The sequence below is a fragment of the Bubalus kerabau genome, chromosome 4 (genome assembly GCF_029407905.1).
Source record: "Bubalus kerabau isolate K-KA32 ecotype Philippines breed swamp buffalo chromosome 4, PCC_UOA_SB_1v2, whole genome shotgun sequence".
Classification (NCBI taxonomy): Eukaryota; Metazoa; Chordata; class Mammalia; order Artiodactyla; family Bovidae; genus Bubalus; species Bubalus kerabau.
Genome location: NC_073627.1, coordinates 16557624 through 16584906, shown reverse-complemented (window position 1 = coordinate 16584906; position 27283 = coordinate 16557624). Strand labels below are relative to the sequence as shown.

Below are 27283 nucleotides of genomic sequence, written 5' to 3'. Positions count from 1 at the left end.
GTTCAAAAGCATCAAATCTTCAGCTCTCAGCTTTCTTTATAGTCCAACTCTCACATCTGTACATGACTACTGGAAAAACCATAGCTTTGACTAGATGGACCTTTGTTGGCAAAGTAATGTCTCTGCTATTTAATATGCTGTCTAGGTTAGTCATAGCTTTTCTTCCAAGGAGCATTAGTCATCAGAGAAATGCAAAGTGAAACCTTGAAATACCACTGTACACCCTTGGTATGGCTAAAATCAAAGTGTTTCACGATAGCAAGCATTGGTGAGGATATAGAGAAACTAGAACTGTTACATACTACTTGAGAGTGTGAACTGAACAGTCACTTTGGAAACAAGTGATTTCTTATAAAGTTAAACTTTTAAACTTTATAACCCAGCCATTATACACCTTTGTATTTGTCCTAGAGAAATTAAAATATATATCCACACAAAGGTGGGCTTAGTTGCCAGCAGCATGTGGGGTCTTCTTGGACCAGGGACTGATGAACCTGTGTCTCCTGCGTTGGCAGATGGATTCTTTTTTTGCCTTCATCCATGCTTTTTTTTCTCTGGGTTTTTTATTGGTTTTTGTTTTGTTTTGTTTTGTCTATTGTTTTAATTATTTTAATTGGAAGATAATTACAATATTGTGGCAGTTTTGCCATACATTGACATGAATCAGCCACGGGTATACATGTGTCCCCCCATCCTGTACCCGCCTCTACCTACCTCCCCACCTCCCTCCCCACCTTATCCCTCTGGGTTGTCTCAGAGCACTGGCTTTGGGTGCTCTGCTTTATGCATCAAACTTGCACTGGTCACCTGTTTTACATATGGTAATATGCATGTTTCAGTGCTATTCTCTCAAATCATCCCACCCTCGCCTTCTCCTACAGAGTCCAAATGTCTGTTCTTTACATCTGTGTCTCTTTTGCTGCCCTGCATGTAGGATTATCATTACCATCTTTCTCAATTCCATATATATGTTATTATATAGCATTTGTGTTTCTCTTTCTGTATGATAGGCTCCAGTTTCATGCACCTCATTAGAACTGACTCAAATGTGTTCCTTTTTTTAGCTCAGTAATAGTCCATTGTATATATGTACCACAACTTCCTTATCCATTCATCTGCCGATGGGCATCTAGGTTGCTTCCATGTCCTAGCTATTATAAATAGTGCTGCATGAACATTGGGTGCATGTGTCTCTTTCAATTCTGGTTTTCTCAGTGTGTATACCCACCCGTGGGACTGCTGGTTCATATGGCAATTCTGTTCCCAGTTTATTAAGGAGTCTCCACACTGTTCTTCATAGTGGCTGTCCCAGTTTTCATTCCCACCAGCAGTGTAAGAGAGTTCCCTTTTCTCCATAGCCTCTTCAGCATGTATTGTTTGTAGACTTTTTGATGATGGCCATTCTGACCAGCATGAGATTCTGTGTCATTATGGTTTAGATTTGCATTTCTCTGATAATGAATAATGTTGAGCATCTTTTCATGTGTTTATTAGCAATCTGTATGTCTTCTTTGGAGAAATATCTGTTTAGTTCGTTTGCCCAGTTTTGATTGGGTTGTTCATTTTTCTGGTATTCAGCTGCATGAGCTGCTTGTATATTTTGTAGATTAATTCTTTGTCAGTTGTTTTGTTTGCTGTTATTTTCTCCCATTCCAAGCTGTCTTTTCACCTGGCTTCTAGTCCTTTAGTTGTGCAAAAGCTTTTAAGTTTAATTAAGTCCTATTTATTTATTTTTGTTTTATTCCCATTACTGTGGGAGGTGGGTCATAGAGGATTTTGCTGTGATTTATGTCTGAGTGTTCTGCCTGTGTTTTCCTCTAAGAGTTTTATAGTTTCTGGTCTTACATTTAGATCTTTAAATCCATTTTGAGTTTATTTCTGTGTATGGTGTTAGAAAGCATTCAAATTTCATTCTTTTATACATGGTTGACCATTTTTCCCAGCACTACTTGTTGAAGAGACTGTATTTTCTCCTTGTATATTTTTGCCTCTTTTGTCAAATATAAGGTGTCCATAGGTGCATGGATTTATATCTGGACTTTCTATTTTGTTCCATTGATCTATATTTCTGTCTTTGTGCCAGTACCATACTGTCTTGATGACTGTAGCTTTGTAGTATAGTCTGAAGTCAGGAACGTTGATTGCTCCAGTTCCATTCCTCTTTCTTAAGATTGCTTTGGCTATTTGAGGTTTTTTGTGTTTCCATACAAATTGCGAAATGATGTGTTCTAGTTCTGTGAAAAATGCCGTTGGTAGTTTGATAAGGTTTGTATTGAATCTATAGATTGCTTTGGGTAGTATACGGATTTTCACTATATTGATTTTTCCAATCTGTGAACATGGTCTATCTATTTGTGTCATCTTTTATTTCTTTCACCAGTGTTTTATAGTTTTCTATATACAGGTCTTTTGTTTCTTTAGGTAAATTTATTCCTAAGTATTTTATTCTTTTTGTTGCAATGGTGAATGGGATTGTTTCCTTTATTTCTTCTGATTTTTCATTGTTGTTGTATAGGAATGCAAGGGATTTCTGTGTGTTAATTTTATATCCTACAGCTTTACTGTATTCATTGATAGTAATTTTCTAGTGGCATCTTGAGGGTTTTCTACGTAGAGAATCATGTCATCAGCAGATGGATTCTTTACTACTGAACTACCAGGGAAACCCAGGTGTTGCTTTTATTGTTGATCACTGGTAGGCAGTGACTTTAAAAATCAGGAGCTCAGTTTGGGGAGGATGTGGAAGAGCTCCATGTCAGCTCTAGAGCTTACTGTGACAGATAGCAGCCACTATTTATCAGTCACGTTTCCAATATTCATCAGAACATCAGTAACTCACTTCCAGTTTCATCAGAAAAGAAAAAATTTAGGTTACCATTTAAGAGCTAGGAAATGAAAACATGACCAGGTTTACTCTGGCAATTGGGCTAAGCTAATCATAGGTTTTGTAACTCTGTTAGAGAGAAAGCATGGGTTTCTTTATTTGATTAAATGTGGTACAAATTTCTGAGTCTTGAAATAGATGAGAACAGGCAGTTTATAATTAACAGATCATAAAGGAAAATGTAAACAACCCGATGAGAAAATGCTAAGAGAATGCTGAGAATTAAAAGTCTGTGGAACTATTCTTTGTGTAGCCTGCCATGTTAGGAATACAGATTAGCGATTTGGATACATTAGCTATTAGACATTCATTTCTTGGCACAGTTTAAGTCATCGTTTAATCCCTCTGCAGTTTGAGAACTTTAAGTAGAAGGGACTTTTTGCAGATGTTGTGAAGTTTAAACCACCTCTGAAAAGAAAATTCACGTCATCCAGAAAAATAAACACCAAAATATTCTGAAATATTTGCCACTTGCTTTTTTGCAGCATCCTGTTTTTTGCCTGCATTAAATTTCTCAGCTTTTAAATTACTATGATTAAATCAAATTACTTTCTTTTCCACACGAGACTATAAGTTCCTTAAGGATAGGGACTGTCTCCATTGTCCATAAATGTGTATCTAATACCTCACACAGTGCTGGACACACAGAAAGTACTTAGTAAATATTTATTGAATTAATTCTTTCCTATATTGTCTGTGGAAGTTATTCTGCTGGATACCATTAATAAGATAACCATTTAAACAATTTGTACTTAATAATCACATATTTCCTATCCACATAATGAGTCCAACAGCCAGGCAGCCTGTACTTCAAAATTGACTGTCACTGCGTAGCTCAGCTGGTAAAGAATCCATCTGCAATGCAGGAGACCCCAGTTCGATTCCTGGGTTGGGAAGATCGGCTGGAAGAGGGATAGTCTATCCACTCCAGTATTCTTGGGCTTCCCTTATGGCTCAGGTGGTTAAGAATCCGCCTCCAATGCAGGAGACCTGGGTTCCATCCCTGAGTTGGGAAGATCCCCTGGAGAAGGGAAAGGCTACCTACTCCAGTATTCTGGCCTGGAGAATTCCATGGACAAAGGAACCTGCCTGGCTACAGTCCATGGGGTCACAAAGAGTCAGACACCACTGAGCGACTTTCACTTTTTCACTTTCATGCCTAACTCTTGAAAAGGGAATGGCTACCCCCTCCAGTAGTCTACTATTCTTGCCGGGAGAATTCCATGGACAAGAAGTGCCTGTGGGCTACAAGTCCATGGAGTCATAAAGAGTTGGACATGACTGAGCGACTAACACACACTGTCTTAACTCTGTAACCATGGTCAAGCAAAAACTTGGTCTTTGTGTGCCTTACTTTTACTATCTGTAAGATAAGGAATGTTGTGAAGATTAAATGATTTAATATATGTAAAGCACTTGGAAAAGTACCAGAGAGTAATATCTCAATAAGTTACTGTTACTATTACTGAAAGTGAAAGTGAAGTTGCTCAGTCGTGTCCAACTCTTTGCAACCCCATGGACTATAGCCTACCAGGTTCCACCATCCATGGGATTTTCCAGGCAAGAATACTGGAGTGGGTTGCCATTTCCTTCTGTAGTACAGAAATACAACACTCTTTTAAAACAACACTAAATATGCTATATTTTCAGTTTTTTTTTAATTTTATTTTATTTTTAAACTTTACAATATTGTATTAGCTCCGCCAAACATCGAAATGAATCCGCCACAGGTACACCCGTGCCCCCAATCCTGAACCCCCCTCCCTCCCCCCTCCCCACACCCTCCCCCTGGGTCATCCCAGTGCACCAGCCCCAAGCATCCAGTATCGTGCATCGAACCTGGACTGGCGACTCGTTTCATACATGATATTATACATGTTTCAATGCCATTCTCCCGAATCTCCCCACCGTCTCCCTCTCCCACAGAGTCCATAAGACTGATCTATACATCAGTGTCTCTTTTGCTGTCTCGTACACAGGGTTATTGTTACCATCTTTCTAAATTCCATATATATGCGTTAGTATACTGTATTGGTGTTTTTCTTTCTGGCTTACTTCACTCTGTATAATAGGCTCCAGTTTCATCCACCTCATTAGAATCTTGGAGTTCTGTCTTTATGTTGAACTGGTAAGTCATACAGAACTTGAATCTGAAAATTGTTCCCTCTTCTCTTTTTCCCTCACTCTGTTGTTAAGAAATCAAATAAGTATTTCAAGTGTGGTCTCCTGAAAAAAACCTACTCTCCACCTTTTCCTCCTCCATCCTTCAAGGACAAGTGTAATTGTTTATCTCTCAACTCACTATTCCTTTAATTTACAGAGTAGTTCTTGTATATATTGGCTTCTTTCTATCCTTATGTCATTTTTCCACTTTAAGTTGTTAACTGGTTTAAGGAGGGGGGGGGGGGCAGGAAATGGCAACCCACTCCAGTATTCTTGCCTGGGAAATCCCATGGACAGAGGAGCCTGGCAGGCTGCAGTCCATGGGGTCACAAAAGAGTTGGACATGACTCAACGACTAAACAAAAACAATGTAAGAGAGGAATGGTGAGGTAATTTTTTACACAGATTTTAACTATATATAGCATTATTTAGTTTTTCAATAGTTGTAGATTTCTTTCTTGAAGGAAAAAAAAAGTATTGAGACTATTGTTTCATTCTTAAACCCAGTGTCCTATGACTTGAGTACATTTTCTATTATATTTAAAAGTTAAAATATAACATAAATACAGAAAGATATCAGAGAGACAACTCATTGGAAAAGACTCTGATGCTGGGAAAGATTGAGGACAGGAGGAGAAGGGGATGACAGAGGACAAGACAGAGGACATCATCGACTCAGTGAACATAAGTTTGAGCAAACTCCGGGGGGTAGTAAATGACAGGGAAGCCTGGTGTGCTGCAGTCCATGGGGTTGCAACAAAGAGGACACGACTGAACAACAATTCAAATAATAATTATGCATCTCTGTGAAATTATGACATGAACACCTGTATAACCACTACCTAAGTTCAGACACAGAACGTTCCCAGCACCTCAGAAGCTTTTCTCATGCTTCCTCTGCATCATATTCCACTCCATGTAAGTGTGACCTTTAATCTGACTGCATTATCATTTATTTCCTTTGACAGTTTTCACACTTTACATAAATGAAATCATTTAACCTGTACTCTTTTGAGCCTCTCTTCTTTTGTTTAATTGTATGTTTGTGAGATTCTCTTTTATTGCTGTCGTGATTCATTGTATGTCTACTATTGATGGGCATTTTCAACTTTGGCTGTTATGAACAATTTTATGAATGTTTGCCACATCTATTTCAAAGCCCCTGTGTTTACTTTTCATTTTGGTATATAGTAGTGGACTTGCTGGGTCATGGGGTTTCAATATGTTCCATCTAATTTTTTTTTCCAAATTTTATGCTACCAATTTACATTCATACCAGAAAAACAGGTTAACTGTCTTTTTGCCCCATATTCACTTCAGTCGCTCAGTCGTGTCCAACTCTTTGCCATCCCATGGACAACAGCATGCCAGGCTTCCTGTCCATCACCAACTCCCGGAGCTTGCTCAAACTCCTGTCCATCGACTCGGTGATACCATCCAACCATCTCATCCTCTGTTGTCCCCTTCTCTGGCCTTCAATCTTTCCCAGCATCAGGGTCTTTTCACATGAGTCAGTTTTTCCCATCAGGTGGCCAGAGTATTGGTGCTTCAGCTTCAGTCCTTCCAGTGAATATTCATGACTGACTTCCTTTAGGATTGATTGGTTTGATCTCCTTGCAGTCCAAGGGACTCTCAAGAGTCTTCTCCAACATCACAGTTCATAAGCATCAATTCTTCAGCACTCAGCTTGCTGTATAATCCAACACTCACATCCATACATGACTACTGGAAAAACCATAGCTTTGACTAGATGGACCTTTGTTGGCAAAGTAATGTCTCTGCTTTTTTATATGCTGTCTAGGTTGGTCATAGCTTTTCTTCCAAGGAGCAAGCGTCTTCTAATTTCATGGCTGCAGTCACCATCTGCAGTGATTTTGGAGCCCAACAAAATAAAGTCTCTCACTGTTTCCATTGTTTCCCCATCTATTTGCCATGAAGTGATGGGACCGGTTACCATGATCTTAGTTTTTTGAATGTTGAGTTTTAAGCCAACTTTTTCACTCTCCTCTTTCACTTTCATCAAGAGGCTCTTTAGTTCTTATTTGCTTTCTGCCATAAGGGTGCATATTGATATTTCTCCCAGCAATCTTGATTCCAGCTTGTGCTTCATCCAGCCTGACATTTCACGGGATGTACTCTGCATATAAGTAAGCAGGGTGACAATATACATCCTTGACGTGCTCATTTCCCAATTTGGAACCAGTCCATTGTTCCATGTCCAGTTCTAACTGTTGCTTCTTGACCTGCATACAGATTTCTCAGGAGGCAGGTCAGGTGGTCTGGTATTCCCATCTCTTGCAGAATTTTCCACAATTTATTGTGATCCATACAGTCAGAGGCTTTGGCATAGTCAATAAAGCAGAAGTAGATGTTTTTCTGGAACTCTCTTGCTTTTTTTGATGATCCAGTGGATGTTGGCAATTTGATCTCTGGTTCCTCTGCCTTTTCTAAATCTAGCTTGAATGTCTGGAAGTTCTCAGTTCACATGCTGTTGAAGCCTGGCTTGGAAAATATTGAGCATTACTTTGCTAGCATGTGAGATGAGTGCAATTGTGCAGCAGTTTGAACATTCTTTGGCATTGTCTTTCTTTGGGATTGGAATGAAAACTGACCTTTTTCAGGCATGTGGCTGGCCCCTGCTGGGTTTTCCAAATTCGCTGACGTATTGAGTGTAGCACTTTCACAGCATCATCTTTTAGGATTTGAAATAGCTTAACTGGAATTCCATCACCTCCACTAGCTTTATTTGTAGTGATGCTTCCTAAAGCCCACTTGACTTCACATTCCAGGATATCTGGCTCTATGTGAGTGATCACATCATCGTGATTATCTGGGTCATGAAGATCATTTTTATATAGTTCTTCTGTGGATTCTTGCCAGCTCTTCTTAGTATCTTCTGCTTCTGTTAGGTCCAGACCATTTCTTTCCTTTATCGTGCCCATCTTTGCATGAAATGTTCCCTTGATATCTCTGATTTTCTTGAGGAGATCACTAGCCTTTCCCAGTCTATTGTTTTCCTCTATTTCTCTGCATTGATCACTGATGAAGGCTTTCTTGTCTCTCCTTGCTATTCTTTGGAACTCTGCATTCAGATAGATGTATCTTTCCTTTTCTCTTATATCTAATACTGTGGGCAAGAATCCCTTAGAAGAAATGGAGTAGCCCTCATAGTCAACACAGGAGTCTGAAATTCAGTACTTGGATGCAATCTCAAAAACAACAGAATGATCTCTGTTCATTTCCAAGGCAAACCAATCAATATCACAGTAATCCAAGTCTATGCCCCAACCACTAATGCCGAAGAAGCTGAAGCTGAATGGTCCTATGAAGACCTGCAAGACCTTCTAGAACTAACACCAAAAAGAGAAGTTCTTTTCATCAGAGGGGACTGGAATGCAAAAGTAGGAAGTCAAGAGATAACTGGAGTAACAGGCAAGATTGAGTTAAAGATATTCTTCCCACTTTGTAGCTTGCCTTTTTACTGTTTTAGTGGAATCTTTGGTGAACAGAAGTTTTTCTTATTAATAAACTTAACCTATCTTTTTCTTTTGTGGGTTAGTGCCTTTTGTGGCTTATTTGAGAAATCTTTGCCTAGTCCTAGTTCATGAAGATATTCTCTTAGGCTGCCTTCCAGAAAATGTATTCTCTTTTGTGTTTGGGTCCATATTCCACCTGGAATTGATTTTTGTGTATGGGAAGAGGTAGGGACAGGTTTCATGTTTATTCGGACATAGAGATCCATCACCGTTTACTGAAATGCCATTCTCTCAGGGTCACCCTGTAATATCTGAGGCCCTGTGTGAATATTTTTGGTGGGATTTTTGTCTATATATACAATTTAGTTAAAACACATATTATAAAATTAATGGGTCTACTTGAAGCACATTGTTTTATCAAAGAAGATTTGGAGTAATGGATAGGGATGTATACTTATCTGTTTATTGTTTCATCATTGTACGTAAAGATTCTTCATAGTAGATGGACACCATCTCTTTACATTAATGTCCAGAAGATATTGCTTTATAGTCTTTATTGTCAAGTGTGCCATTATTGTCAAATTTCATATTACCCACTGCAAGTAAAATGTAGCATACTCATAAAAATTAAAAAAGAAGAGAAAATGCCATTCTCTTACTAAACAATTGCAGTGGCATTTCTGTCCTAAATAAGGTGAATCCACTTGTATAGATACGTTTCTGGATTTTTTATTCTGTTCTCCTGGTCTTTTCGTCTATGCTTGTACCATTCATACTCCCTCTTAATTATTTTAGCATTATATTAAATCTTGATGTTAAGTAACAGCACTCATTCTTCTTCACATTTTCTTTACTATCCCCAGACCTTTCCATATCCATGTAAATGTTAGAATATTTAGTTTTAAGGTGCTGTCTTCCTCATTCAATCAAAGCTTATTGCATAAACACACTGCTTCCAAATAGCCAAGATAAATTTCAGTAGCTTTAATCAACAAAATGTATAAATGATATATGGTTTATTTTGTGTATAATAGTCTTATAGTGATTATTTTTCAACAACCTACCAGCCATCTTGTTTTGTGTATCATATTCCAAGTTCATCGTTACTAAAGAAGTCACACTAGGATCCCACTCAAAGAAAGTGCTATCTTTGTTTAGGCTCATACCTTCATTGGGCATAAACATGCCTAAACCAAACATTAGGAAGATGACACATTCTTCACGTTGCCTGAATGGTCATGGATGAGACAGAAAGATAGGTAAGATATTCGGTATGACAATTTCAGAGGAATTTTGAGTTTTGAACAAATATGCTCGGCAGAGGGGAGGTAGGAAATGATACCTAGCAACATTGTGAGAGGCTGGAATCAAGGATGACAGTAGAGCTTAGGGATTAAGAGCCTGAGGTCTAGATCCAGATTTCCTAGTTCAGTTACTTAATAGTTTATGGGTTTTGGCAAGTTATTCAAGTCTCTATTATTCACTTTCCTTATCCATACAATGGGGATAAGACTGCCTACCTCATTGGGTTGTTACGATCATTAAATGAGTTAATGTATATAAAATGGTTAGAAACAGTACCTGGCATATAAACTAATGCCCATATGTTCTGGATGTTGTTATAATTTTTAAAAGATAATCTGAAAAACTGAGATATATTTTTAGTTTCATTTACTTGTTCTGTGTCATGATATAATCCCCCACCCTTGACATATACAATATAACTCCAATAAAGTCCTGTCCCTGCACCATTGGCTTCCAGGTCACTTAGTAGTAAAGAATCCTCCTGGCATTGCAGGAGCCCCGTGTTCAATCCCTGGATCAGGATGATCCCTGGAGAAGGAAATGGCAACCCACTCTATAGACAGAGGAACCTGGTGGGCTGTAGTCCATGGGGTCGCCAAGAGTTTAACATGACTGAGCAACGGAGCATGCATGCACACACCACGCACCGTAAGACTAAGGTTCATTGAAGACTGAAAAGACTATAGCAGAATGTAGTAGTGCAGAAAACAGGCCCTACACTCAGGAAGGAAATGGTCCAAAGAGTAAAAATGCATAGTAAGTTGGAAATTGAAGCAATTTTATTAATAAGAATCCTCAGAAGTAACAGGTTGAGCACTTGTTTTCCTGCTATGTTGAGTTCATTCAATTTGATAGATTTTTAAAGGATAAGAGGTTGCAAAGAGTCAGACACGACCTGGCAGCTGAACCGACAACAAAGGATAAGGTGATTCGAGCTGTTTCAGGGTTTTTCAACCTTAATACTATTTAATGACTTTCGGGGCTAGACAATCATTTGTTGTGGGGAGATGTCTTGTGTATTGTAGGATGGTTAACAGCATCCTTGGCCTCTACCTACCAGGGGCCAGGAGCAACACCCCTCGCCACAGTGTGACAGCCAGAAATACCTCTGGTCATTGCCACATGTTCCCTGGGGGCAGAATTGTCACCATTTGAGAATCACTAAGTTATTTAAAAGAAACTTCCCTGCATAATTTTTTCTCAAAGTTCCAAACATTCACAGTGATGGGGAATAGAATGGTGCACTGCTATGTACTAACTTCCTAGCTTCAATAATTTTGACAACTTGTTTTATCAATATCTTCCCCGTTTTTTTCTGTAGTAATTTCAGCAAAATCTGGTCACTATATCATTTCTCCCATCAGTCCTTTGATGTATATAAAAGATATGAACTTGGAGACTTCTTCAAAATAATAAATATTAGTATCCTTTAAAAGAAATATTTAGGAAAACAATTAAGACACTAGAGTGACATAGTAAGAATAACTGTAACATGAGTAAAAGAGCCTAAAAGAAAAAGGAAGAATTTGGTTTATTTTTCTGCTGGCCTCTTTCTTAAGTGAGTAACATTTGGACTTTTGTGAATAATGCATGAAATGATAATGTAGTTATAGTCTCTGCCTGCCATTTGTATGTATTGTGTTAGTATGTTGTGAAATCTAAAGAGGTCAGGAACTTTTGCATTTTATTATAAATATCTTCAAAATAACTTTTAGTGTTTTACCCAGAATCTGTTTACTTTTGATTTCATGTACTATAAGTATTCTTGTTATTGTAGTAGGCTTTGATAAATTTTAATAGTATTAAATAGATGCCTTAGTAGTTTAGAAATTCCACACACTCTAGTAACAAAACAAAAAATTCTTTCTAGCAAGGGTTTAAAGGTGGAAATTTGCTTGAATGAAGAGAGGGGATTTGTTTGTTTTTATTGAAGTATATTTCACTTAAAATATTGTGTTAGTTTCAGGTTTACTACATAGTGATTATTTTTGCAGATTATATTCCATTAAAGATTATTATAAGAAAATGGGTGGAATTCCCTGTGCTGAACAGTATATCCTGTTGCTTATCTGTTTTACATGTAGTAGTTTGTATCTGCAATCCAATACCCCTGATTTAACCCCCCTCTCTTCTCTCTCCCCTTTGATAACCACAGGTTTGTTTTCTCTCTCTGTAAGTCTGTTACTGTTTTTTATATACATTCATTTGTGTTATTTTTTAGATTTAGGGTACTTGTTTCAAAGATGCATTTGCATATGTAACAACTTTTTCCTGAGATTTTTTTAGAGTACCTTAGTTGGGCAGAGGCAGAAAGAGAAGGAACTGTCTATAATGTTGGGTGTTATAGAGGTAATAAAGCCCCAGGGATATCTTTCTGTTCTGTGGCAGAGAAATCCATTTTTGTTGTTTCTTGGAGAGGAAGTGGAGAAGGGAATGTAGATCCTGTTTTTCTACTCTGACATAAATCCAATAAGAATTCTATACAGATTTTCCACACTTTGAGTTCAGTAATGCTGTACAAAAATGTGGGGCTTCCCAGGTGGCTCAGTGGTAAAAGAACTGCCTGCCAATTTAGGAGACATAGGGGACATGGGTTCGATCCTGGGGTCAGAAGATCCCCTAGAGTAGGAAATGGCAACCCACTCTAGTATTTTTGCATGGAAGATCCCATGCATAGAGTAGCTTGGCAGGCTACAGTCCCCATGGACTTTTGGGGCTAGATAATCTCATTTTCTTGCCATTTGGCGTGATTTAATGTGTAACACAGACTATCCAAAGAAATTAAGCTATTTTGCTTTTGTATCAAACCATATGACACACTATAGTTAATGCTTGCTAGGGTGAAAGGATAGCAAAAAAAAAAAAAAAAAGATTTTGGTAATACCATATATGGGATATGTGCTACTGTGAATTGTTATAAATATACTTGAGCGTAAAACAAAATCTGAGAAAATGTTGACAGTGAATCAAGTTGGTGTAAACAGATAAATTCAGTTTAGGTAAATTAGTTCTGCATCACATTTAAAATAGATCATCTTGAGTTCCCTGGCTCTTTTTTATATCTGTAAATTTCTATAAATTCTTTATTTGGAAATAAATTTATTTTGACGATGAGGCTAAGGAGGATTCTCATATTGACTTTGTTCAGCAGCCTTCAGTGAAAAGGTCTGAAAAAACAATATCTGTAGTTGGTAACCCCTGAAAAATAGCCTAAATACAGAAGCTTAAAAACTGATTGTATGGAATGAAGATAGCAGACTGGAAACAGAAGATTACAGTGAAAGCCATAGATCAAAAAATTTAGGGGTCTAAATTGCAGGGCGAAAAAGTAAACCTGAGTGGGTTTCTTTTTGGAGTGATGAAAATGTTCAGGAATTAGAGTGGTGATAAACTTATGAATATACTAAAGCCACTGAGCTGTATACTCTAAGGGGGAAGAGCTTATGGTTTATGAATTACACATCAGTTTTGAAAAAATGACCTGACTGGGAAAGTGATAGTTCAGGTAGGAACCCAACCAGAGTGAGTAGAGCACCTGTGTGCAGGGTAGCAGTGAGCAGCAGTGAGATTTGTTACATGCAAGGAGAATAGATTAAATAAGTAAGGAAAATGAAGAACAGGTTTTTCACTGTTGCAGAAAAGTTACAACCTTGGAAAGGAAGAAATTCAGATTTAACCCTGTGGCATTGAATTAGGCCTCATCTGTGAACTTTAGGGGGAGTGTTTATATATGGATTTACAGATTAAAATGAATATAGAGCTGTGTGTATGCATATATGTAAGAACATAACTGTCTAATTTTGCCCATGTGGTGGACCTGCAGGGCAGTGGCATCCTCATCTGATGAGCATATCTGATATTCTAATACGTTTACTCACTTAAAAAAAAATCAGGCTTTCTTGGAAAAAAGGACTGATTCCAGGGCTAGGGCAGAGAAAATGCGTGAGGAACCTGCAGCATCTCGTGACAGAAAGCAAGGAGGTACTCAGAAAATGACAGGGGTGTGTCAGAAGGCTACAGGAGCCAAAGTGAAAAGGCTTGCCTGGCCAACTCTGGGACATTGGAGCAACAAAATAAATAATAACAGTAACAGATTATAACTCATTGAGTAAAATAGGAGTCTGTGAGTTCAGATAGGTAGGTACATAGACACATAGATAAAGGAAAAGAAACTAAACTGTAAAAGAGTGATGGATTTAGAAAACTTACTATTTGGCAAGCATGATAGTAATTAATTTAACTGGGAAACATTAATGGATGCTAAAAATAGTGGGCAAAAGTTTATTGAGGAGAGATTCAAACTGTTGTTGTATACCAGTGTTGATGCAATCATTATTCATAATATCTAGTAGGTGGAAACAGCTCAAGTGTCCAGTGTGATGGACAGATGACTAAATAAACTAAATGGGTATGTACATAAAATAGAATAGAATTTAGCCGTTACAAGGAGTGAAATTCTGATACATGCTATAACATGAATGAACCTTGAAAATGTGCAAAGTGAGATAAGCTAGACATAAAAGGACAAATATTGTATGATTCCACTTACATGAGGTGCCTAGGATAGACAAGTTCCTGGAAACAGGAAGTAGAATAAAGGTTACTAGGCTTGGGAAGTTTGGTTGAGTGGAGGCAGTTTCTCTGGGCAGTGGTTAAACAGTTCTGAAAATGGAGATGGTTGCACAATGTTGTGAGTGCACTTATTGCCACTGAACTGTATGCTTAAAAATGGTTAAAATGACAAATATTGTTACGTGTATTTTTATCAAACATTTTTTTTTAATTTCAAAATTTGGTGAGGGCTGGAATACGTATATATTCTCAAAGTATCCCCCCACAAAACACTTACTAATTACAAAGAGAAATTGTATAATTTTAGAGTGGAAAAACCTGGCAGACACTGCCATAACCAAGTGATCCAAGTTAACACAGCATTAATTTTGTGAAAGTGCTGCCATAAATGCTTACCCTAAATTAAATTGTGAGATATCATGAGAAAAGTTGAAATTGAGGGACATGGTATATTATCTGACGTATAATCTTCAAAAGTGGTTGTGAAAAGTTAAGAAAAGACTAAGGGACTGTTTGAGATTCAGAGAGTCAAAGAAAACTGAGAACTAAATGCATTGCTTAATCCTGAATTGGATCTTTTTGCTAGAAATGACGTTACTGGATAAAAATCAAAACTTAAATGGGGTCTGTGGATGAGATCATAATGTAAAATGTTAGGTTCCTGATTTCTCTGTTGGTACTGTGGTTATGTAAGAAAATGTCCTTGTTCATAGAAAATGCATACTATCTGGGCCTGATGGGGTAGCGTGTCTATATTTTAAAGTGATTAAGGGAAAAAAAATTGTTCTTTGTACTATTCTTGAAACTTTTTTGTAAGTTTGAACTGATTTTAAAATAAAAAAGAATATTTACACAAACTAAGAAAAAAGAGATAAAAGAACCTGAATGAAGGCAGTGATTGTGGCCAGGAGCTAGACCCCAAGACTAGGACTTGTATTGGAAAGCCAACTGCCACAGAAATGGGAAACTTCTTTTGAGTGAGTTATAGAAACATTCTCTCAGACTCAAGGGTTTCAAGTAAATATATTGAGAATTCTGAGTAGACTGTCAATTGTAATAGGTAACAGTGGAAAAATAAGCTTCTGGTCAGGGACTTCATAATTTTGGATTTAGAATGTGAAAACAAAGGAAATGACCAAACAGAATGTAAAAATAGTTGTAAAACTGGCCGTTTTATTTTGAAAGATTCAGGTGTTTCAATGCCTTCCTGTTGCAGGTGATGCTGAACAGGAACTTGGTCCCCCTCCATCTGTAGATGAGGCAGCAAACACACTCATGACTCGTCTGGGTTTCCTCCTTGGGGAGAAAGTCACGGAAGTTCAGCCAGGTGACCAGTACAACATGGAAGTCCAGGATGAAAATCAGGTAAACTGCTTCCCATCAACTTATTGAAACATGGGATGAATCGGCCTATTATAACCAGGAAAGAAAAACTGTTGCAGGGCGTGGATGTGGGTCTTGTCAGAACAATGATCCCAAGTGTCAAATGCCTTTTCAGGCCTGGAATATAACTTCATTTTCCATAACCACTGTGTTTCTTCAGTTTATGGAACACCTTTTAGTTTCCATTCTTAAGTTTAAAAAGCCACTTCAAGGTTTTGATTCCTTTATTGAATGAATGAGGAAATAACTAAACCAACAAACAAGACGTGTGTGTGTGTGTGTATAAAAGCACCATACCCCTAAATTGCAGAATACACATTGTTTTCAGATACACATGGATTATTTAGCAAATTTACAATATGCTGATTCATGGACCAGATCTTGCCAGATGTAGGGCTTTCCCGATAGCTCAGTTGGTAAAGAATCCACCGCCAATGCAAGAGACCCCAGTTCAATTCCTGGGTCAGGAAGATGCTCTGGAGAAGGGATAGGCTACCCACTCCAGTATTCTTGGGCTTCCCTTGTGGCTCAGCTGGTAAAGAATCCTCCTGCTATGTGGGAGACCTGGGTTTGATCCCTGGGTTGGAAAGATCCCCTGAAGAAGGGAAAGGCTACCCAGACCAGTATTCTGGCCTGGAGAATACCATGGACTGTATAGTCCATGGGGTCTGAAAGAGTCGAACACAACTGAGCAACTTTCACTACTTTAGTAGAATTAATTGATTATAAAATAACTTAGAAAATGATAGCTAAAAGATAATATATAGAAAATCAAAATCCCCAGGTATTTGGATATTAATATACTCCTAAGTAGCCTTTAGGTTGGAGAATCACAAAATATTAGAAAATATTTTAAACTGAAATAATAGAAACAAAATATAACAAAACTTGTAGTATATAAAGATATGCATTTAAAAACTTTAGGATACATACATTAGAAAAACTGAAAATCTGAAAAATTAATGATCTAAATATTCATCTCAGTGCAGGAGACACAGGAAACTGGATTGGATTCCTGGGTCAGGGAGGTCCTCTGGAGTAGGAAATGGCAACCCACTCCAGTATTCTTGCCTGGGAATTTCCATGGACAGAGGAGCCTGGTGGACGACAGATAGGCCATGGTGTCGCAGAGAGCAGACATGACTTAGCGATTGAGCACACTCGCATTTACTGCTGTATCCTCTGCACCTGGGACAAACTCTTCTATTAGTAAGTGTTCAGTAAGTATTTTACTGCCTGAATAAATGGCCTCCTAACAGGGCTCTGCTTCCACTTTTGCCTCCTGTGGTCTGTTTACACAGAATCCAGCGCGACCCTTGTAAAATGTGAATCTGGTCCTTTTATTGTGTTGGCCAAAAAGTTTGTTCAGATTTTTTTATAGGCCATTGTGGAAAACCTGAACAAACTTTTTGGCCAGCCCAGTATTTTTCTGCTCTCAATCTTCTACTGTATCCCCCAGATTTAACCCTAAATCTGAAATCCTTAGCATGACGAGAAAGGGGCTGCCTGATCTGACCCCTCGCTGCCTGTCCTGTATCATTTCCTGCCCCTGTCCCTTTCACTGCAGCTCTCCAGCAACACTGGCCTTCCTGTCATTCCTCAGACACATAAAACATTCATTTATACTGGAATGTTCTTCCACATAACTCACTTCCTCACTTCATCCAGTGATCTACTCAAGTGTTATCTCCTCAGTAAGGCCTTCCTTAGTTATTTTATCTAATAGCCCCTGCCCATCACTGTATCCCCTTACCCTGCTTTATAGCTCTTATCATTAATTTATTACATGACATATTTAGTTGTGAGGGGTTGTTTGAGCTCATGCAAGAAGGTAAGCTTCATGATGACAGGTATTGATTTCTTTTCATAACTAATTTACATTGTAACCATGTCTGTATCATGTGATCTGAATAGAAAATTAAAATGATATGTGTTGAGGGCTTTTTAAAAATTGATATAAATAAAACATCTATTTTACTTATGAGTTTTTGATATTCATGTCAGGTTAAAATATGACTGCTATAATAATGACCAAGCGACATGACATTACAATCTGAGAATTTGCCAAGGACACTGTTGTTTCTAAAATGCGACATTTCTTCAGGTGCTAAAATTTATATTGGGTTGCTTTTGAGATGCCTTATTGTCACCGCATGTTGCAGTGATTTCTGAATTAAGCCCCAAGTCAATAGAGTGTGCCTTACTTGTGCATTTACTACGTGATTCATCATAAAATAAGTAAATGAGTAGTATCATTGATTTGATGTAGCTAAAGTGATGCCGTAATAGAAAAGTCACTGAACCAGGAGGTAGAAAATCTGTGTTCCGGTTCCAGCTCTACCACCTACCATTTTGTAAATTTGGACATGTCACTTAACCTCTCTCAGCTTTAGGTTTTTCAAAGTTAATAGTAACTAACATTAAATAAGTGTTTACTATGTATAATCATTGTACTAATTGCTTTATTTACACTGTTTCATTTAAGCTTCCTTACAACTCAGTGTGGTAGAGTCCTTTTAATATTTCAACTTTCAGATAAGAAAAAAAGAAACACTGCCAGAAAGTGATGGACTAGTATTCAAATCCAGGCAGTCTGCTTTTACAACTTATGTTCTCAACAGCTACACCATACCAGTCCAGAGTAATATGAAATAATGACAGGATTGTTGTGAAGATCAAGTTAAATCATGAATACGAAAGCACTTTAAGCTGTAAAATGTCATGCAAACAAAAGATATAAAACAGTATGTAATATAATTTATATGTAAATGTATTCAGAAACTGTATGAGTTGGAGGAACTTGCTTCATAGCTTTTATATTTAGTGTAGTTTTTACACTTCATACTTGGTTGATAAGAAGGAATAAGGTAGTAACATTTTTTTAAAAAAAACTTTAACTTTGAAACATTAAACAAATGTAAGATATTAATAATAAAACTACATGATAGCCTGCTTGAAATGTAATATACCATGACACTGTCTTGGAACCACCTAAGAAAGTGGCTGAATTGATCACTGAAATTTCTAGTCTTAGGAAGATTATTAGTGACTTTCATCTGTGCTAAAGAGCATACTAACAAAGATATGCTTTGTTTAAGAAGACCTGTGGTGATGGTGTCCTCAGAACAGTGTTAATAATGACAGAATCCAGCACACACAAGTTAGCATATAACATTTTTTTGCAAAAGACAAGATATTCAAAGTGATAGTCATTGACCACTGTATTTTCTTTTCTCTGTAGTTTCTGGAGTATTAGGATGTAGGACCTTGAAGAGATCCAGATTGGGAGTTTGGGATCCAATGGGATCAATGGGAAAACCACCGAAAGGTTTTAGAAGTAGAGTGGCTTGATTAGGTGTCCATTTTAGCCTACAGTATGGCGAGTAAATAATGTTGTCTTTCTGTGCCTAAAAGAGTATCTCATTAACTAGCCTCCTTAAGTAAATACTGGAGTGGGTTGCCATTTCCTTCTCCAGGGGATCTTCCCGACCCAGGGATCGAACCCAGGTCTCCTGCATTGCAGGCAGATGCTTTAACCTCTGAGCCACCAGGGAAGCCCTATGTAAATATAAGACTTGCCTTTAAATTCATAAGCCATGAAACAAATTTTCTGCTTTCTGAATGAGTTGATCTTTAAGCTTTGCTTTTACAGTTAAAGCTTTTAAAGCATATATTCTGTGATAAATGCTTTATTTTCCAGAAAATAACTTACAGTAAAAATAATATGTCATTTGAGCTTAACCTTCACTTTTGCTGTATTATGCATATAATAGTTTCCTTTCTCAGAGAACAGGCTGAGAATCTTGTCTGGAAATGGAAATGAGTTACCATAGAAGTAATAGATTCATACCAAAATGAAACTTTTTCAATATGGAATGACTATAGATATATCTAATGTAAAAAGATTCTAGTACAATTCTAATAAAGTACCCACATGTTTCTTGAATGAGAATGAGGCGGTTAAAAATTGCTATGCCATATTCTAACTAGGGAGGATTCTAATTTAGTAAGACTGGGGTGGGGTTCAGTATCTGTCAGTTTTGTAGTGAAACTTGTTTTTTACATTCCACAGGTAATTCTCCTGCAAGCCCTACTCATGCTCTAATAGACTAACATCATTTTGTAGAAATAGAGGAAATTACAAAGAAATTGAAACTCCTCCCTCCAATGGTGAAAAATTATATAGAAGAGAAATGGCATAGATTTGAGGGCTTATTGTATTATTAAGAAGAATCAGTTTCTAATATTAGTTATATGATTAAAAAGATTTACTTGATTGCAGTGTTCTGAGAAAGTCATTTATGCTTGGTTGAGTTCCATGTATCTTTTATATCCTGGTTATAGCATTTAAATTAAAATCAAAACCTGAATTCAACACAGATAATTAAATACGGGGGATTGCATCTGGCACTCATTTTGGGACGAGTCAAAGAGCCTTAGTATTCTCATAACCAGTGATCAACATATTTTCCAATCAAGTTATAAAATGTAACTCTTCAATTTATCAAAGAGATTATGAGTAGACTCTATATGTAAAGAAATTGAAATGCTTTTTTTTTCAAATGTCAAGTTTATCATTAGTCCTCCTTCAAGTAATTCTGCCATTGACCAGTTACTGTTTTGAAAAGGAAAAAATTTCTTAAGTTTTCGAAAAAACGTATATACTTTCACTCATTATTTCATTAATTTATTTGGGTAGAAAGAGCTAAAGAAAATGAATTATCATTAAACTAGGTAAACCAGAATATATTACCATCAGTCTCCAATCAAAAATGTAAAAAGGAGGTAACTTCAGGTATAAGAGTTACTCGGTGATCTGTCTGTAATCAGTTTTTACAGAGAAATTATTTTGTTTGTATTAAATTAATATTATTCTACTTCATTTGACAAACTTTTAGATAGGCATTTTCCCTACATTCATTTATTACCTCTGTGAAGCCACCTATGTATCAAAAAAAGCCCATCTTATTACTTCTTGGCTGCAAAGATTTTTTTTTTCTATCCAAAGCAAATTATTAGCAAGACCAAGTTCTAAGCCTTCAGAAAATTTATGTTGATTGAAAGCAGCAAGAAAAATTTTTGATGAATTAAAAAAATCATCTATTAATTCATAGCAATAATAAAGACTACTTGTCACTGTAAATTTCCTAGGCAGAAAAAACAGACCACAGTCTCTGCTCATGTTAAATTTATCAAGTTTCACCTTAATTATAGAACACAGAATGCTTTATACCAGAAATCAAAAACAAACAGAACCTAGTAGCTGTAAAAGCTGTGCATGTAGATTTTTTGTCTTTTTGTTATCAAAGCATATGTTTTACCATAAGATACACTTTCACTTAACAGCTGATCAGCTTATCTTGTTTTTCATTTCAATTCTCCAGACCTCAGCAATCACCCAGCGGATAAGTCCCTGCTCCACCCTGACTAGCAGCACTGCCTCTCCACCAGCCAGTAGCCCCTGTTCCACTCTCCCACCAGTCAGTACAAGTGCGACCGCCAAGGACGGCAGCTATGGGGCCGTCACAAGTCCAACCTCCACCCTTGAGAGCAGGGATAGTGGAATCATTGGTGAGTTGGTTTATATACTAATCATTTTGCGTCTTTTTTCTTTTTGTAATAATTATACAAGCTTAAGGTTTTCAAAAATTCTGCTTTTCAGGTATTGAGATATATTTTTATATATATGTATAAAATATGTGTCCTTTTCTTTTTAATGTTGCTGTAGAGAGGCATAAAGCATAAAAAAAAAAGAGGTGGCCCTCCCTGCTTAACCAGTCCTTTAAAGACATTATCTCACTGATCGTACAAAAGTCTGAGATTGTCTACTTTATGAAAATAAAATACCCTGAATAAGCAAAAATTAAATAAATAAAGATACTATCTGGTGAAAGAAGGGGTGAATAGAAAAAGTTCTTCCTACTTCTTCTTGTAAATTCACTTACATCATCCATCTACCGACAGAAGTCATTCAGAAAAAGTTCATTTCTCACTAAACTAGTAGAGTTTCTTGGTATTTCTCAGTCTGTCATATACTTACTGCCTGTTGTATTCTTGTTAAGGGGACTCAGTCACGTGGAAATGAGGAAAGTTTGGGAAAAGAATCTGAAGAAAAGAAGTGCAAAGGGGGGAAACAAGACTGAGCACAGAATCTTAGGGAACATTCTGATTGATCAGGGGGAGGTGAGAGGTGTGAGAATGAGCCAGTGGATACAGAAATGGAGTGATCAGACAAACAGGAGAAAAATTAAGGCAGTATATATAACCAGTGCCAAGGAAGGTAAAGGTTTCAGGGAAGGAATGAGGAAAGGCTGCTCAACAAATGATAGGCACTGAAGAGGGCAGGAAAATGGAAATAAGACAATAAAGTATTTTTTCCTCATTTGTCTTGCTTCTGCTGCTGCTGCTAAGTCGCTTCAGTTGTGTCTGACTCTGTGCGACCCCATAGATGGCAGCCCACCAGGCTCCCCCATCCCTGGGATTCTCCAGGCAAGAACACTGGAGTGGGTTCCCATTTCCTTCTCCAATGCATGAAAGTGAAAAGTAAAAGTGAAGTCGCTCAGTCGTGTCCGACCCTTCGCGACCCCATGGACTGCAGCCTACCAGGCTCCTCCGTCCATGGGATTTTCCAGGCAAGAGTACTGGAGTGGGTTGCCATTGCCTTCTCCTTGGCTTGCTTCTAAAGGTTATCATATCAAAATATTTGTTTAGATGTTATGGCAAATAATTTAATGCCATGTCAACTAAGCATATCTCTTTCACTTAAATGAATTATATCAGCATGTGAATTTATTCTTTTTAAATAATGAGCCAATGAAAAGAATATTTTTACAGGATGCAAAATTAACATACAAAAACCAATTGCATTTCTATACTTTGACAATAGATAACCAAAAAAGTTAAGAAAACAGTTCCACTACAATAGGATCAAACAGAATTAAAGACTTAGGAGTAAATTTAACCAAGCAGGTAAAAGACTTGTACACTAGACATTATAAAACATTACTGAAAAAATTTTTAAAAGACTTAAATAATTGGAAATACGTCCTGTTCATGGATTGTTAAAAGATAGTATTTCTCAAAGCAATCTATAGAATTATTGAAATCCCTATCATAATCCCAACAAAATTGTTTGTAGAAACACCCATTCTAAAATTCATGTGGAATCTCAAAGGACCATGAATAGTCAAAACAGTTTTGAAAAAGGGAACAAAGTTGGAAGACTCAAACTTCCTGATTTCAAAACTTATTCCAAAGCTCCTTAAAGGCAGATTCCTATCTAATAATTTTATATACTCTCAGTATTTAACATAATTTCTAACTTGTGATTTCTTTATATGAGGAGTATTTATGAATATACTATCATTAAAGAGCTAAATATTTTAACAAAACAAAATACATACATAAAATATGATGAAAAATAGCCTCTTTTCCTAATCTCTGAAATAATTTGTAGAAAATTGGAATTATCTGTTTCTTGACCGTTTAGTAGGCTCTACCATTAAAGTGGGCTTTTCTGATGGCTCAAGCAGGTAAAAAATCCACCTGTAATATAGGAGATGTGGGTTTGAGTCCTGCTTCGGGAAGATCCTGATATTTTCTTCATGCAGATTTTTTAAACTACTACTTCAATGTATTTAATACTATAGGACTTAAATTTTTTTTTCCTTCCTGAATCTGTTTTCCTTAATAATTGTTTAAATCTTTTTCAGATTTACTTGCATAAAATTGTCTAAAATATCCTTATTGTGACATGACTATCTACTCAGGAACCAAGCTAGAAAGCCAAGGGGAATCCTTGCCTCCTTCCTTCCCCTGTATTTCTCATCCCTGTGTTTTCTTTTCATCTCTCCTAGCATTGCCTTCATAATCCTCATTACCTTAAACCTAGATTGATACAGATCTAACTGTTCTCTCTGCATTTTCTTCTTGTCCTTTCTAAGTCTGTTTTTCCCACAGCCAACCAAAGCAAATTAACTGAAAAATGATTACTACTTTGATTCTGTTATCTGTAAGGTGCAGTAATCTACCTGGAAACCAAATCTGATCAGATCACTCCTGATCTGTCCACAGCCAATTTCTCCAGCCTTTAATCCCACTACTAGAGTCTAACATTAAATTTTGTGGTAACCTGACACATTGCAGTTTTTCACCTCTCTACTTTTGCCCGTATTGATCATTCTGCCTGTAATCTCCTCTCCCCCTCTTAAATTTGATTAATTCCCACATACTTTTAAGAATCACCTTAGGTATTCAGTCACCACTGCCACCACCCCCTCTCTTCATTTCTCCACTCCACCTCCTCTCCAGTACCTATTACTATTCCATGTTCCCAGATAGAGCATATCTGTATCATTGCATTTAACACTAGTATTATAATCCCTTTGAGACCCTGCTTTTCATCCTTAGACTATTTAGAAAGTGTGCCTTATTCATCCATATCTGTAGCGCCTAGTCCAATAACTGAAAATGTGGTAGCATGGTAGGTGCTCAGTAAATATTTATAAAAAGGAAAGAAAGCTTAAGAGTGAAAGGGTGGGAGATGAAGGATGACTGACCTGGTACTTTCAGTTACTTTTTTGACAGTGTTTAGAGTGACCATTCGGAGAAGGCAATGGCACCCCACTCCAGTACTCTTGCCTGGAAAATCCCATGGACAGAGGAGCCTGGTGGGCTGCAGTCCGTGCGGTCACTAAGAGTCGGACACGACTGAGTGACTTCACTTTCACTCTTCACTTTCATGCATTGGAGAAGGAAATGGCAACTCACTCCAGTGTTCTTGCCTTGAGAATCCCAGGGATGGGGGAGCCTGATGGGCTGCCGTCTGTGGGGTCTCACAGAGTCGGACATGACTGAAGCGACTTAGCAGCAGCAGAGTGACCATTGGGTGCAAGATGGAACATTATTATTAAATTTTTAATAAATAGTAGAGTTTCAAATTCTCCATTGACTATTCTCCTATGTTCTTTTTATGATTCATTTTGGCACAGTGACTTCTATAATCTCTAGCCAAACCTCTTCCTGGGTCCTTCTGTCAGTATTATTAGTGTCTGTAACTGCATGTCATCAATATTGACATACCAAAAAAGAGTACTTTAGAAATATATTTATTCAAGCAGTGGGCATGGTGCTGACAGATTGGACAAAATCCGTTTGCAAGTACATTCTAAGTGGAAGCTTAACATGTCAGTGGATGTTCAAAATAAATGTTCATAATGTTCTGAAATTAAAAATGAGATTCCCGCTTTGACATGTAACAGTGTTCCTCATTTTTTTCTGGTTTATTTCCAAAATTGTGTTCCTTGTAAAAGTAAGTACCTTTGTGGATAACAGAGCTAATTTGGAGAATAGTAAACTTCCATTATTTAATGTATATAAATACTGAAACATTTACTTGCAGAATCATGAGACAAGAAAGAGAATAATGTCTTCTGCTTCTAAAATTACTTACATTGTAGAGTAGTTATCAAATTATATATGTGCAGCTTATCTTGAGAAACAACTTGTTTCTCTTCAGTTTTTTTTCATTGCATTTGAGTTAGAAGAAAATTGTATGTGGCGTAAGTAATAATAATCAAAGATATTGTTATTACCGTGGAAATATCAAGGCTTGCCTGTCTTAACTGTTTTAATATGTTTTGTTTAAGTATTTTCCCCACTGATAATAGAAATATCTACTTTTCCAAATTAAATATTGCTTACATTATTTCAAACAATAACATCTATTGTTTGTTAGTGTACCTTTTTTTCATATTTATTTTTTTAAATATACATTTATTTATTTTAATTGGAGGTTAATTACTTTACAATATTGTATGGGTTTTGCCATACATCAACATGAATCCGCCACGGGTATACACGTGTTCCCCATCCCGAACCCCTCTCCCTCCTCCCTCCCCATACCATCCCTCTGGGTCGCTTCAGTGCACCAGCCCCAAGCATCCAGTATCATGCATCTTGCCCCATCAGCAAAAAACACAAAAGCTATTAAAAGTTATCATTTGAATTATCCATTTTTATTCCTTTATATATCAGTCAGTTCAGTGTGAATTCCTTTTGATTACATTTTGTAACTATAGCGATCAGAATTTTAGTGATTCCTGCCTGTATCACTTTCATAGCTTGCCAAAATATGTAGAATTGTAGTTATAAAATCAGAATATTAGAAATGCAGGCTTCCTGAATTTTAAGTCTTATAAGTGTAAAAAGTTCCTCTCTTGGATTCTAAAGGATTGGAAATAGCTGTGACTTCTTATATTCTCTGTGATCTGAATTCACCCCATATGTGATTTAATTTCTACCGTAGAAAGCATTCTCTGTAACAGTCATAGCTTCTCTGTCTTCAAACTCACAGCTTTCTTAAATATGTGGTAAAATATCACTGACATGATTGTCAGGTATTTATAGTATAATTTCATATTTATGACTATTTTATTGGTATTAATTTAATGGTATGATGCCCATTTATATATGTGCCTAGGTAGATACCACTAACTACGCATAATCTATCAGCTATACATAGCTTCAAGCAAAAATCCTGATAATCATAAACTCTGTAAGATACACATCATTTTTCTAGCCTATCCTCTTTCATGTGAAGTTTTAATAGTGGTCTGTTTTGGCATGGTGTTGTTTAGTAAAACAAATTTAAGCATGGATCCATTTTGTTTTGGCCTTTTGTTTATTTGGGGATTCACAGTTCCTTCCAGAAAGGTATAATTCCTGAATTCCCCCTTTTAATCAAATCTCAGTGTTTTGTTTTGTCTTTAGGTCCTGATTTATTGCCAAATTTGGTCTTATATCTTTTAGCCTTGTATCATTAACACCTAGGAAAATGAAATGCCTACAGCTTTACTTGTTCAGTGATTTTTTTCCCTAGTATTTCACATTAGTAACTAAAAAGCAAAATCAGAAACTCCTCATCAAAGACCCTTGTTCCTTTAGTAACATATATTCCAATAGGCAGGGCTTCCCAAGTAATGCAGTGGTAAAGAATCTGCCTCCAATGCAGGAGACCTGGGTTCAATCCCTGGGTTGGAAAGATCCCCTGGAGAAGGGAATGGCTACTCCCGTATTCTTGCCTGGAGAATTCTATGGATAGAGGAGCCTGGTCCATGTGGTCACAAAGAGTCACTAAACGACTGAATGACACGCACACACATTCCAGTAGGGTGTAATGTGTTCTCTGGTCCAAATTGTCACATTTAAGAAGTCACTCTTCTGAGTCACAAACTGAGCATTAGATAATTTTTCATATTTTCTACAACCTGTTCTCAGAAATGTGCAATTGTATCTTCACTAAGCTCTTCCAGTTATTATGCTAGTGTCATCCTTGGAGGTGGTTTAGTTGCTCAGTCGTGTCTGACTCTTTGCGACCCCATGGACTGTAGCCCACCAGGCTCCTCTGACCATGGGATTTTCCAGGCAGAAGACTGGAGTGGGTTGCCATTTCCTTCTCCAGGGGATCTTCCCCCACCAGGGATCGAACCTGATTCTCCTG

The 27283-nt window shown here is 37.1% G+C and overlaps 1 protein-coding gene across 3 annotated transcripts in view; it reads left to right on the top strand.

The window, feature by feature from the left end:
* TANC2 (tetratricopeptide repeat, ankyrin repeat and coiled-coil containing 2) overlaps nt 1–27283 on the top strand; it is a 372903-nt gene that overhangs the window by 212996 nt on the left and 132624 nt on the right. For all 3 annotated transcript variants that reach the window (XM_055575581.1, XM_055575580.1, XM_055575578.1), the window contains 2 exons: nt 15617–15765; nt 21168–21354. In XM_055575581.1, coding sequence (XP_055431556.1) covers nt 15617–15765; nt 21168–21354 — 336 coding nt within the window. The remainder of the gene's footprint in view (nt 1–15616; nt 15766–21167; nt 21355–27283) is intronic.